Here is a 13,850-nt window from a genome sequence, read left to right on the forward strand (position 1 = left end):
GGCAGTGAGAGTGCTGAATCCTAGCCACTAGACCACCAGAGACAGTGGCCAGTGACAAGGCCCTGGCCTGTCGGTTTTTAGAAATGAATTTCCACAAGGAGATGGAAAGTAGTGAAACAAATGAAGTGTTTATTAGGAGGAAAAGTAGTATGTGTGAATAGACACACACAGGCGGACTCAGAGTCATGCCCTCGTGGTAGTTTGAATCACTTAATATGGGGCATTAAGTGATTCCTCTGGCCAATCATCTAGCATTGCCTGGCTCTGAGTCCGTATTTGGTTTATCTCAGGGTCCTCCCTGTGTGCGTGCATCTCTTAGCCAAGATGGCTTCTAGTGAAGAGGCCTATGGGTAGGTTGACATCATCTACTATGTGTAGTCGGGAAGGTCTCCTTGACATCAAGAATGAGAAATATGTGGTCTCTTTGTCTCTTATGTGGTCAGGGCTCAGCTCCTCTCTGCCCCTGCCATTACTGTTATCTTAAAGTGTCCACTGGAGGCAAAGTCCAGCTATTTACCCTGTTCCTTTTGTTACTTCTATCTGGAAGTGCAAACAGAAGGCTGTCTGTAAATGTCTCCTGTCTCACGTCCAACTGTCACCCCACACCTGGGTTTGCCTCTTGGTGGGTGTCAAGCCAAATGACACAACCAAGTCAGAAGAGGAGAAGGGAGGATTTATTGCAGCAAGTAATAACACTGGGAATCTTTCCCAAAGCAGTATCTCCCCAAGAGCAAAACTGGAGAAGTTTTAAGCTAAGGGTACATGCATATTCATGAAGGGGCTTAAGCAGAGGAGAATTCAGTCTAGAATTGGGGCACAGGTTGACAGAGTCAAAGTTTTAGTTGAAGTCACAAGGGTCAGGAAAGATCAACATAATTTCTTAGCTTCCAGTTGATCTGGTGGCTGAGCTCTCAAGGCGGGTGGGGATGGTGTTTGAATTCTGCAAAACAACCCAAGAGTGTGCCAGGCTAATCTTTACCGTTGAAACAGAACTGGGAGTCTTTATAAGTGATTTATTATCTTTGCGATTGTTACTACTATTGCTGGGTTACAGTCGTTTGTTCCTGCATTCTTTTATTTCCTTAAGATCATTAATTACTGAGACCTATTCAAGGGCAAGTGCTGTGGCCAGGCTTTGATCACAAAATGACTTAGGCCAGAAATGGCTCATGTCAAGAAAGCCATGCCTGATTCTCTTTCTCCGGGGACCTCCTACCCTATCTGCTTGCACAACCCATCCAAGTGCAACACCGAACATGTTGATTGTATAAGCCAGAATGCAATACGAAAAGGCTGGTACATCCTTCAGTGTATACCAGACCACATGCTGCAAATATCCTACTAGAGAAAGGGCTTGGCTGAATTTTGGCTTTGGTATCTTTCTGAAGCATTCCAGCAGTGGGGCAGATTTGCTGATAATCATACTGAAACCGCAGAAATGTGTCTCGGGGCTCCAAGGAGCTCTGGTTCTTTATGGCTCAGCACAGAAAGAATGCAGCAAGAGGCAAAGTGATAGATAAGTGATTTATTAGAATAGGATTCTTGTGAGGTTACAAGCAGCCGGCAAGAAGGGTGCTGCCCCGAGAGCTTAGTGGGCTACAGTTCTGTGATCAAAGGAGAAGTGGGGAGGGGGAGAAGACCACCACCTTCCTCATTCTTCAGTAGATGTCAAGCTTCCGTCATCAGTTCCTCCTCCATGTCAGGCGGGGGAGTTTTCTTGTCCCTACATGGTCAAACTGGGACTGCCGTGGCACAATGGAAATGAGCAAAAAGGCAGTAACAGGGCTTCCCTGGTGGCGCAGTGGTTGAGAGTCCGCCTGCCGATGCAGGGGACACAGGTTCGTGCCCCGGTCCGGGAAGATCCCACATGCTGGGGAGCAGCTGGGCCTGTGAGCTGTGGCCACTGAGCCTGTGCATCCGGAGCCTGTGCTCCGCAACGGGAGAGGCCACAACAGTGAGAGGCCCGCGTACCGCAAAAAAAAAAAGGCAGTAACATATACTAAAATGTGATAAATCATCTCAGGTTTCAGTATAATGTCACCTTTTCCTTATATTACTGTTTTCAGTGCGTGAAGAGAAGTATGTCTTAGGCATCATCAACTTCCTGAACTTACTGGGTAGGATGTGGGTCTCATTACACCATTGTTTTATTGTTTGGGGGCATGTCTCATGCTTCTGTTGCATGGTTTTGTTGCTAGGCAAGCCTGCTTGGTTTTGCGATTAAGCAAACCTACTTTCTTGGGTGATCGTTAACTTACAGGGGTCTTCTATACTTTTTTCTTTACTTATGATTCCTCAGTGGAATTAACTGTTTAATCACCTACTTTGTTCCTTTACTCAGTCCCTATCAATACCGGTCCCTGATGGTGTCAGTTTCCACTGCATTGTGAAGAATCCAAGGTCTGTGTTTCCAGCAGCATCTCTGCTGGGCCGTGTCCTGCAGGCACCTTAGACTCAGACGAATCCAAAACTGAGTTAGTCGACCCCCTTCACCCCAAACCTAGTTCTCCTCTACTCATTTCATTGTCCAAGCCGGAGCCCTGAGGGTCCTCCCCGCTGCCTTCACACCCTCATCCGCCAATCGGGTCACTCCAGTCCATTCACCTCCCAGGTGTCTCAGTCCAGTCCTCGCATCCCTGCTGCTGCTGCTTGCTTCTGCTGCTGCTCTAGTTCGGGCCTCAAGTCTCACTTGAACCATTGCAATAGCCTTGGGACTTCTGTCCTCGTCTCCAATTTCAGCCTCCTTCTGTCCCCGCTCCTTGCAGGAGCGAGTGATCTTTCTAAAACACGAATCTGAAAACGACTCCCCTGCTTAAAATCCTCTCGTGGTTCCCTCCTGGAGGGAGAAACCCAAGCTCCTCAGTTTAGCAGCAAGTTTTCGGGTGGGGAGTTGGAATGGAGGCGTTCCACCTAGTGCCCCAGGGTCCTTGGGACGAGGGAAAGTCCTGCAGGACCGAGCACCTAGCACCGGCTTCTAGGCAGAGGAGGAAGGACCCGCTGGGGGAGAGCCTTGGGAGGCAGGGGAAGCCGGACCAGAGCCAGGGCAGAAGGCAGGGCCCTGGGCGTGGAGGGGGGGGGGGGGGCGGCGTGGGCGGGGCGTGCGTGGGCGGCTCGCGGCCTCCGGACGGCAGGGGGCGGCCTAGCCCGTGGCGGCGGCGGCCCTGGACCCAGGCTCCGCGTCTTTTGGGCGACAAGGCGACCTCAGACGGCGGGCTGCGTCGGCCGGGCATGGCGGCGTGGAGCCCGGCCGCGGCAGCGCCTCTGCTTCGCGGAACCCGTCGGGTGAGCGCGGGCGGGGACTGGGCTGCTCTCCCCTGGGCGGGAGCTGCGCTGGGACCGCGGGGCCGGCCGCGGCCGCGGAACTGGTCCACCGAGGGAGGCGCGCTGGGCCCAGGGCCTGCCCTTCGTTTCTCTTATTCACTCACTCGTTGGTTCGTTCATTTAGTGGGCCCGGCTACGGGCACTGGGAGAAGTGTCAGGCCCGGCGCGTGCTGGGGAAGCTCCCGAACGGAGTGGGGCTTGAGGCCGAGGGGAATAGATAGTCATAATACAGCGGGCACGGAAAAAGCAATGTTGATTTACTGAGCCGAAGACATGGGACTCATAGCCCGGAGTCGCGGCGTGCGTGCCGGGGACTGTTGGCTGGGTCAGGGCTCCGGAAAGTCCGCCTGGCTTCTGTGACCTTGACCCTCCCCAAATCCCATACTCCCGGGGTAGGAAGCCAGCAGAGGGCACTCACCACGCGCCCTGCTAATTTTCTCTCCGCCGTTTCTGATTCATTCTCTCCTCACTTCATCCACTTCTTTCGCTTTCCTCTCACATTCCTCCTTCTCTTGGACCTGCCTCCCCCAAGCATGAAGGGCACTTCTGCTGGTGACTTTCAGAGTGGACAGTCGGCTTTCCGGGGATTTTGTCAGTAGATCACTGGTTTAAAGGCCGCTGCCTGCAGATCAGCTGAGATGAGGAAAAGGCTTCTTCCAAGGAGTCAGCAGTGCTAACCACCTCCTTAGTGATTGCCGCTTCTGCGTGCCACCTGGCTACCCTCTGCCTTTGCCTCCCAGGGCACTGTCTTCAGAGGAGGTCCCTTTCTCCCCTGCCCCCCCCCCCAAGTCTTACCCAGGCCCACAACTTAAGATTCTGTCCCTCTATACATCACTCAGACAGCCTCCCTCCAGATCTTTCTCCTGACCTGCATTTCAGTTGCCTGCTAGAATCAGGACTTCTTTGCAGGTGCCCAGTACATATGCCTTGAATCGTGTGGTTCTTCCCCTGCTCATTCATTCATTTACTCATTCATCCATAACCCAAGTCCTCCTGAGGGCCTGCCCTGGGTCAGCTCTAGAAGACTGCAGTAACAAGACAGACCCAGTCTTGGCCTCTAAGACCCGTTGGTGAAAGAGTCAATGCACAGGGCATTTTAAAGGAGGCGCTCTGAGATTCTATAACCCAGGACCCTGCTCTGGGCCGTCAGAAAAGGCCTGAGGATGGTCAGGACTGAGGAGGTGAAGGGATGTTACCTTCAGCACCACACTTGATGAACAGCGCTCCCCCCGCCTTCCTCCTCCAGTTAGGGATGCCTGGTACTACTCCCTTTGTAATGATACCGTCAGCTGGGAATCTTTCCTGACTTGCTTCAAAAGGCACTGTTACTTTGGCACCAAGAAGCCTGTCTAACAAAGTCCAAAATCTTTGGCCTGACATTGAAGGCCTGCCATGCTCTATTTTCAGTCTCCCCTTTCAGCATGTGCTCAGCCCAGCCAAGGGGCTGCTGACATGGTTTTGTGCTCTTTCATCCATAAGGGTTGAGACACATTCCCATCAGGAGCACTGGGTCCTTAGGGTAGCCATTGGGGGAGGGGGGAGTGTTACTGTCAGTAGTAAATAATCTAAAAATGTTCTGACTTCAGGTCCTTTAATAGAATTCTGTTTCTTCTCCCAGTAAGAATTGCAAAGGGTAGCTGGCTTATTGAGCAGTAGGTCACAGGGTTACATCCCACTGGAGAGAATGTAGAATGTTAATCAGGCTTAAAGGGTGGGTGGCATTTGGCCCCATCGGTACATGGTCAGTGGCATGCTGGCCTAAGCAGGGCATGCCTGAGCCAGGCTGCTGCCCGGCCTCTCCTGACTCTGCATCTTATTAAGGGATCCAACCTCGGCATATGACTTAGTGCTCCAGGCGCCTCACTTATTAAACCGTCATCATGTTAGTGTCTCGCTATCCTGAGGAGTTAAACACTTGTTGAATTAAGTTGGGGCCCTTGTTATCTCTAGAGTCAAAGTGAGTTATTTACAACTCCACTCCCCCCTCAAGAAAAGTTTATTCTGCATCCTGGAGAGCTTAAATGGACATCAGACACCATGCAGTCCCCCTGACTTAGCTCAGGGCCCTGCCTTGCAGGGGAGGGCAGGGGGGGCCTGCACAGTGACTCTCCTCTGTTCTGTGGCAGCTTCCTCTTCTCCACTGTGCCCAGCGTATGTTTGCCTCGCAGACTGAGGGGGAGCTCAAAGTGACCCAAATTCTCAAAGAAAAATTTCCTCAAGCTACAGCTATCAAAGTCACTGACATTTCAGGTAAGGTTTTCTCTCATCTTTCCCACAGAGTTTGGTAAGATTTTACCCGCTGGAGGGATAGAGGGCAGGAGGCTTGAATGGAACTCGCCATCAGTGGCTTCTCAATACATGTGGCTTTTAGACACATAGACCTTGGCCTCTCCCGCTGGAAGGGTGGAGGTGGGGATGCAGAGACATTGGTGGGGAACTGCAAGGACTTGTGGTTGCCAGCTTGGCGCAGCTCAGATTAGGTCTCTCTCAGTCACCCTGGGGCTCTGGTCCACAGCCTTTAATTTGACTTTGAGATGAGCCAGGCTTTAATTTCCCCACATTCTTCTGACACCCTAGAATGCCAGAGCTAGAACAGACTCCAGGAAGACAAGCCCAGAGAGGTCTAAGAACCTGCCTAGCCCTTCACAGGGCATAGGTAGCAGAGCCAGAACCCAGGGCAGACTCTGTCCTGAGCCCAGTGACCAGCCCCAGACAGGCCCTGCCTTTCTCAGATGGCCGCTGGCACCTCAAAGTTCAGGCTGACTGTGAGTTAGGAGCAGGCTGGGATATCAACTTCTGCCCACACCAGACGGGGAAGATGAGGCCTTTATCTAGACACACATGTGGAAGAGCTGGCCAGGGGTGGCATCTCCCACACCCAGACCCAGTCTTTGTCACTCTGCATTGCTCGAGGGCTCACTGGCTTCTCTGGGAACATAACATTTACAAGGATAGGGAGAAAGTTTAGAAAGTAGTTTTACTCTGGACACTATAGGAAATTAACCAATCTAAAGATCTGTTGGAATGGGCAGGTTGGGTGAGCCCTCTGCAGGGGTCCCAGGGCAATGCTGAGGTCTTTTTTTTTTTTTTTTTTTTTATTTAATTTATTTTATTTTTGGCCCCGTTGGGTCTTCATTGCTGTGCGCGGGCTTTCTTTAGTTGCGGCGAGCGCAGGCTACTCTTCGTTGCAGTGGGCGGGCTTCTCATTGTGGTGGCTTCTCCTGTTGCGGAGCATGGGCTCTAGGCACGTGGGCTTCAGTAGTTGTGGCTTGTGGGCTCTAGAGCGCAGGCTCAGTAGTTGTGGAGCACAGGCTTAGTTGCTCTGCGGCATGTGGGACCTTCCCGGACCAGGGCTCGAACCCGTGTCCCCTGCATTGGCAGGCGGATTCTTAACCACTGTGCCACCAGGGAAGTCCCAGTGCTGAGGTCTTGATGTCACCAGTCCTGTACCTGCCTCAGGCCCAGTTATGGGAGAGCTGGAACTTGACCTCCAGTCTCACTCTGCCCAGCCCTGGGTAGAGTGCAGAAAGGGGATCAAGGCTAGGAACCTTGGTTTAGCCAAAGCTTAGGCTCCTAGAACCCATGAAAAAAGGTTAACAAAGCCTATTGAGTTCTTTCTTGCCGCTTTGTGTTATGCTGGAGCAGCACGTTTTATTATCATCAGTCATCAGCACTGGCTTTCCAGCCATGTGGAGACAAAGCTCGGTTGGGGGTGGATGGGTCCACACAAGCTCTGCCTTGAGAGCATCCCCAGACAGCCACCCCCTCCCTGCCACAGCCCAGGGGGAAACCCTTAATGCTGCTTGTAGAGCAGGGGTGCTGGAGAGCCCAGCTCCGTGACCAGCATGTTTTCACTGTTTATTGCAATGCTGTGTCCCTGTCTCTCACGCTTCCTTGTTCCTTTTATTTTGGATCGTATTGCACGTGGTTTTTGAATCACATTTTAGTGTGTTTTTGCATTTTAAAAAATACCAATTGCTAGTCCTTTGGGAGGTGGAGCACTGAAATTCAGTCCCTCCCACCTTCTTCCATGGCATTTGCTGGCTTAATAAAAGGAAATAGTAGGAAAACCTACATTTCCTAGGCTTTACATGTTTTGTGCCTTATCTTTCCTACCCCAAAAGCACAATTCTGGGCAGTGCAAGTGCCTTACAAAAGGAAGAGCATGTTTTGGATTGAGGCAGCCTGCCAGGAGGAGGACATGGTCAGATTGTAAGCCGTGATCGTCTAACAATCTTAGCAACCTTCTACAGAATGATAACATTCAGACCTTCTTTGGATTGTGTGGTACTTACTTCAAGGACATAAGGAACTGTGGCTGCTGTAACTTAATAATTGAAACACTTTCAAATCACATTTATTTCAGGAGGCTGTGGGGCAATGTATGAAATTCAAATTGAATCAGAAGAATTTAAGGAGAAGAGAACTGTCCAGCAGCACCAGATGGTAAATCAGGTCAGTAGAGGCCTTGCCACTGGTCTCTGCATCTGAAAGGGCCTGCAAGTGGGGATGGTATTGTACCACCAGTCCTAGGAAAGAATAAGGCAATACCACGATCATGTGAACAGGACTCAGGATCTGAGAAAAACGTAAACAAGCTATCTGGGATTGCATTGTAGGCAGATAGGAATTTTATTCAAAACGGAAAACAAGCCACCCAATAGTTATTTTGCATTTCCCTGTATAGTGCTACCGATGTTTACTGTGTACTGTTATTGCTGCATATTGAATAGTATTTGTAAACACAGGAGTACTAAAATATATATGTTTTTGTAGATTTGAACATTTTTTTAAGCCTCTTTTGGACTACTAAAGTAGTCCTAAATTGGGTAAATTGAAGGATGGCCTGATTGAGAATTGCTCCAGCTGCCCTGGACCCAGTGACAACAGCAGGGGTCCGGAACATCAGATTAAACCAGACTAAGGCCCAACATATTCATTTTCTATGCTTATTTTACTTGGAATTTATTCCAGCCTTGACCCTTGGGCCTATGTCTATAAACTCACCTCATTCAGCCAGTGTGTTTGACATCATTCTGGAAAGTTGCACTTTGTGAACTAGTTTAACTTTTGTAAAGCACAGCTCTGGTCATGAAAGTCGAGTCCAGGTGTTCCAGACTGCTCTTCCAGGCCTTTCCCCACCCTTCTTGGCCTAGAGTCTCCCTCTGGGCCCTGCCCATTGGTCTCTCCATACATCTGGACCTTTGTCCAGATCAGACCTCCTGCCTGGGCTGCCCCTCCCTCACTCCACTGCCAGGCTCAAATGCTGTCTTCCCACCTGCCCGGCAGGGAATGAATGCCCTCCATCGTCTGACTCCAGGCTTTTCTGCCTTATGTTCTGGATACTTAGGTCCCTGCCTCCATCCCTTGGCCCTGTGAGCCCTTTGTGGTCCGGTTTCTTGTTGGATCCATCTTTGGATTCCTCGTGGAGTCCACCTTCACTTGGATGTGGGCACATACAGCCCTAAGGCGTGCTGGTGGTCTGACTGGGCAGTCTGGGGTGGAACAGCAACCACTTCTGTCCTCCAGAAGCACTTCTAGCCCCATGTGATCCCAGGAGCCAAGGTAGAAGACAAGGCAGGGAAGACCCAACTGGCCCAGAACATCCCCAACTGGTAGGACTTTGTTATCAAAACTACTCAGGCTGCCTAGTGCAACTGGGCTCCTGGGGGTGCTGTTAAGTACAGCACATCCCCTGGCCTGAAGCCATGGTTATAGGGCTGCAGGTTCTGGAGTTGGACTGCCCACATTTCAAATCTGGGCTCTGCTGCTTTCTGCTGTGTGACCTTGAGCAAGTTACTTAACCTCCCTGTGCCTCAGTTTCCTTATCTGTAACAGGGAGAGTAATAGGATTTGCCTCAAAGGGCTCTTTTGAGGATTAGTGGTAAAGTCATGTAAAGCACTGAGAACAGTGTCTGACACATGCTAAGTCCTTCATTAATGTCAGCCGCTGTCACCATCATCATCACTGTTACCTATAAATGCTGTGAGGAACCTGCCACAAGTTCGGGGGCAGCAGTTTTCCTCTGCTTGGGAGAATGTCACCTACATCATCTTGGGCTCAAGGTTTCCTTTGGGCCCCTACTGAACATGTACCTTCTCTGGCCCCGTCCTTGCTGGAGAACCTTGCTCATTTGTCTGTCATTGCCCTGGAAGCAGACTACGCGGGCCAGGCCCAGGTCTGTTTTCTTTTTCTTTTCTTCTTTTTTTTTTTTGTAATTTTTATTTTATATGGGAGCATAGTTTATTAACAACGTTGTATTAGTTTTAGGTGTACAGCAGAGTGATTCACTTATACCACCCAGGTCTGTTTTCTTCACTGCTGTGTCCCCAACACCTAACAAAGGACCTGGTACATAAAACAGCTCAATCAGTATTTGTTGAGAGTTTATAGAGAGCAAGGAGAGCTGGCCTGGGTTTTCTAATTGATTTACAGAGAAATTAAATGTTTAATGCCTGAAAGGCTTTCCACTTCAGAGAATTCACCTCCTGGCGTTGGTGTACTTTTAACCTGGAGCAGCTACTGCCTGGGTTACCACAGCAGCCGCTTTGCTGGGCCAAGCACTGCTTGTCGTGGGGTGGGTGACGCAGGAGGCAGCGGCAGAGGGCGTCACTGCCGTACGCTTTGGGCCGGGCCCCAGTGATGGCAGGACGATGAGGATTCCCTCCCCATCCATCCTGCCCCTACCCTGGGGAGCAGCCACACAGAGGAGAGCAAGTGCCGTGTTCCCTTCCGTGTCGGGTGAGCTGGTCCGTCCCAGCTCCGCACGGTACAGTGCGACTAGAGCTTCAGGTTCCTCGTTGGTGAAGATCACGTGAGGTGCTGGCCACACGTGCCCGCCTTGTGCTGGCATGGGAAAGGCGTTTGGTAAATAGCAGTTGCCCTCTCCCTTTCTCTGCCCTCTCTCCTGCCTGTTGTCCATCATCCTCCCCAGAGGGTGCCTCTGCCCTTGTCCCCCCACTCAGAACCCTTCGGTGGGCACCCTGCTTGCCCATGGAGCCCGGTCCCACCCTCATCTGGGATTTCTCTGATCCTCTTTGTGGTCGGCCTCAGTCTCCCCTCCATGGGCCTGACTCAAAGCCAGGCTTTTCCTGGTGAATTGCAGCAGGTGGCCAGCCTTTCCTCACCTGCTCTCCCGGGCCCAGTGCCCCATGCCTCTGTGCCTGCTGCACCTCCAGCTGTCCCGCTCCTGGGCTACCTCCTCCACAAACGGCCAGTGCAGTAGCAAATGCTTCTTCCTAACAGTACCTGCAGCAGCGCTGAGCTGACTTGTGGTCTGGCGGCATCCATCACAGTCTGCTGAATCCGTTTCTTGTGGGCTTGAGTTACCTTCCTTACCTTTTTTATCATTTTCCCATGCCTTTTTCATCTGTGTCCACAGCACCCAGCATAATGCCATGGGCATAGTGGGTGCTGAAAAATGTTTACCTACTGTACATCTTATAAACTGTGGGACTTTGGCCAAGTCATTTCCCTACTAGGGCCTCAGTTTCCTGACCTATTTAAAGTGACCCAAGTGACCTCTAAGGCCCTCTGTAGCTGTAAGACCCTGTGACCTGTGTTGGGGAGCCCTCTGAGGGCTGCAAGAGAGTGGGGAGAAGGCCCTGGAAGGGGAAGTGCACAGGGCTTAGGGATCAAAGCCTGGATGGTCTCTCTGTCCAGGGTCTTTCATGTGAAGCTGTGACTGGGCCCTCACCTAGCCACAGAGGCTTTAAGAATTGTGGCCGAGACGCAGGGACAGCCTCTAGGGAACATTCCATGCCTGCAGAAGGCAGAGAGCATGTAGCTCAGGGCTCTGTGTTTCCCTCTCACAGCAGTGACATGAGGCTTTTTCCAGGGGCATTTCCGCTTATCTGCAGAGCTGAGGGGCTTATTTGTGAATATGGCGATGGTGGGGCAGCTCATTGGCTCCCAACACAACCACAGCTCCTGGCATCAGGGGTGGCCAGGATGTCAGGATTCCCTGGGTTCAGGTTCTATCTCACTTGCTGTTACTCACGTGCTGACTTTGGACAAGGGATAAACTCTATTTCTTTTTTTTTTTTATCAAAGATGGAGATAGGACTAGATTATCTCTGAGGATCCTTCTGACTCAATAAACTTGACCGCATGTGTTAGTATTCTCTTTGTTGTAAGTGGCAGAGACAAAGTTAAAACGAGCATTAGCAAACAAAGGTAATTAATTGGCCCATGTAACGAAATTATCCAGGTTCAGGGTCTTAAGTTCATCTGCTTGTTCTTTCATATTCTCTTTTTCTGAGCTTCCAGTTTCTGTATGTTGGCCTCATTTTCTCCTACTGGAGATGGGCTTTCTCTTCTTGGTGGGGAACAGGACTCCAAGTTGCCTCCAAGTGACAGTATTCCAGTATGCAGGCATACCTCAGAGATATTGCAGGCTTGGTTCCAGACCATTATGATAAATCAAGTGCGTGAATTTTTTTGGTTTCCCGGTGTATATAGAAGTTATGCTTACACTATATTGTATCTATCAAGTGTGCAGTAGCATTATGTCTAAAAAAAAAAACTATATATCTTAATTTTAAAATACTTTGCTAAAAAATTCTAATCATCATCTGATAACACAGGGATGCCACAAACCTTTAGTTTGTGAAAAAACACAATATCTGCAAAATATAGTAAAGCAAAGTGCAATAAGACAAGGTATATCTGTGGTGACCAAGAGAGGAGGCTCTACACTGAAAAATCCCAGGGAAGACTCCGATTGGCCCAATTTGAGTCATGTGCCTCCCCTGGACCAGTCAGGCTGGTCCAGGGGCACATAGCTACCTCAGTACAGGTCAGCTGGTAGTCCCACCAGCAGTACACAGTTAAAGTGGAAAGGGAGAAGGGAGATTGCTGGATAGACTGGAAAAAAATGTCTACCCCACTGTGATGTCTTGGGCCTAGTATAAAAGAACTTAGACTCTTATGCCTCATTCAGGTCCTGTAGTGTGTCTCCTAGTACTGCAGGAGCTAAATATCTATTTGATTGTGGTTGCCCATTTACACTTGGGCCCTGACATCATTTGTAACCGTAAACAAATCTCGTAATTTACAACTTTATTTTCTGATTTAGAGTAAAATTGGGGAATTGGTGCTGATTAGTGTGGTTTTATCTTTTTATTTAAAAAAATTTTTTTTACATGAAGCTATATATTTTCTTTTATTCAAGTAATTTTTTAAAATTTTGGCTGTGCTACTCAGCTTGTGGAATCTCAGTTCCCCAACCAGGGATTGAACCCAGGCCTCCGCAGTGAAAGCGTGGAATCCTAACCACTAGACCACCAGGGAACTCCCAGTGTGGTTTTAAAGAACAGCTGTTCTTTGCTCAAAATAGCAAAACACAAAAAACAGCCTGAAAGTTCTTCATTAGGGGACAGGCTAAAAAGTTATGATACATATAATGGAATGCTATGCTGATACAAAAAAGAATGAGGGCATGCTTTGTGCCTGATATGGAAAGATCCCCAGTGTTAGGGGAAAAGAGAGTGCAGAACAATGTGTTTGAAATACTATCATTTGTGTTTTAAAAAGGTATTGGGATGGAACATATATTAATATTAGTTTGAATATGCATTTTTAAATCCTTGCAAAGATGCACATGAAAATACCAACAGTTCTCTGTTTGGTTTGGAGGTGGAAACTGGGGGACAGGTGTGGGAGGGAGACTTTACTGCATGCCTTTTATGCCTTTTGATTTTTGAGCCAGCTTAAATGCTGATTCCAAAAATAAAAAGGAAACATTGTTAAAGAAAGTGTGTGCAAAGTTTCCTACAGAGATAGAGCTATATAAAAATACTCCCATAGAGACTTATTGTAATCAGTGTCAGATACAAAACACTGATGATGCTCTTCTGCTTCCCTAGGCACTAAAAGAAGAAATCAAAGGTATGCACGGATTGCGGATATTTACCTCTGTCCCCAAACACTGACCACGCCCTGGCTGCGTAGATGTTGCTGCTGAAACCTTGGATGTATCTTATTGCCACCATTCTTTCCTAGGCATATGACAAAAAATTTATCTATTTTGTTCATGGACATTTCCATATTGTAATTATAGAAGAATATGATATCTATTTAGATGTTAATTAAAGGCAACAGACAACTAAAAAGTTTTTCATTACAAAAATATTTATTTGATCCTGCTCTGTGCTAGGCAGCATTCTTCTTTTTTTTTAATATTTATTTGTGCTGGGTCTTAGTTACAGCACGGGGGCTCCTTAGTTGTAGCTCACCTGCTCCTTAGTTGCGCCATGTGGGCACCTTAGTTGCAGCTTGAGGGCTCCTTAGTTGTGGCATGCGAACTCTTAGTTGTGGTATGCATGTGGGATCTAGTTCCCCAACCAGGGATTGAACCCGGGCCCCCTGCATTGGGAGTGAGAAGTCTTATCCACTGTGCCACCAGGGAAGTCCTGGCAACATTCTTAATATGGGGATAATGTAATTAATAAGAAGCAGACCAAGAAAGACTATATGAAATTTTTGAACAGTCATGAGTAATGCTTTTAGTTCCTTTACTTCAGAAGCA

The 13,850-nt window shown here is 49.1% G+C and overlaps 1 protein-coding gene across 1 annotated transcript; it reads left to right on the forward strand.

Moving 5' to 3' along the window:
• The first annotated feature begins 3,203 nt into the window (after positions 1-3,203).
• Positions 3,204-13,444, forward strand: BOLA3 (bolA family member 3). The gene is made up of 4 exons (XM_065891617.1): positions 3,204-3,282; positions 5,448-5,571; positions 7,688-7,776; positions 13,189-13,444. The coding sequence occupies exons 1-4, from the start codon at positions 3,229-3,231 to the stop codon at positions 13,252-13,254; spliced, it is 333 nt and encodes a 110-aa protein (XP_065747689.1). The 5' UTR covers positions 3,204-3,228; the 3' UTR covers positions 13,255-13,444.
• Positions 13,445-13,850: the final 406 nt, after the last annotated feature.

This window comes from Phocoena phocoena, chromosome 14 (assembly GCF_963924675.1).
Source record: "Phocoena phocoena chromosome 14, mPhoPho1.1, whole genome shotgun sequence".
Lineage (NCBI taxonomy): Eukaryota > Metazoa > Chordata > Mammalia > Artiodactyla > Phocoenidae > Phocoena > Phocoena phocoena.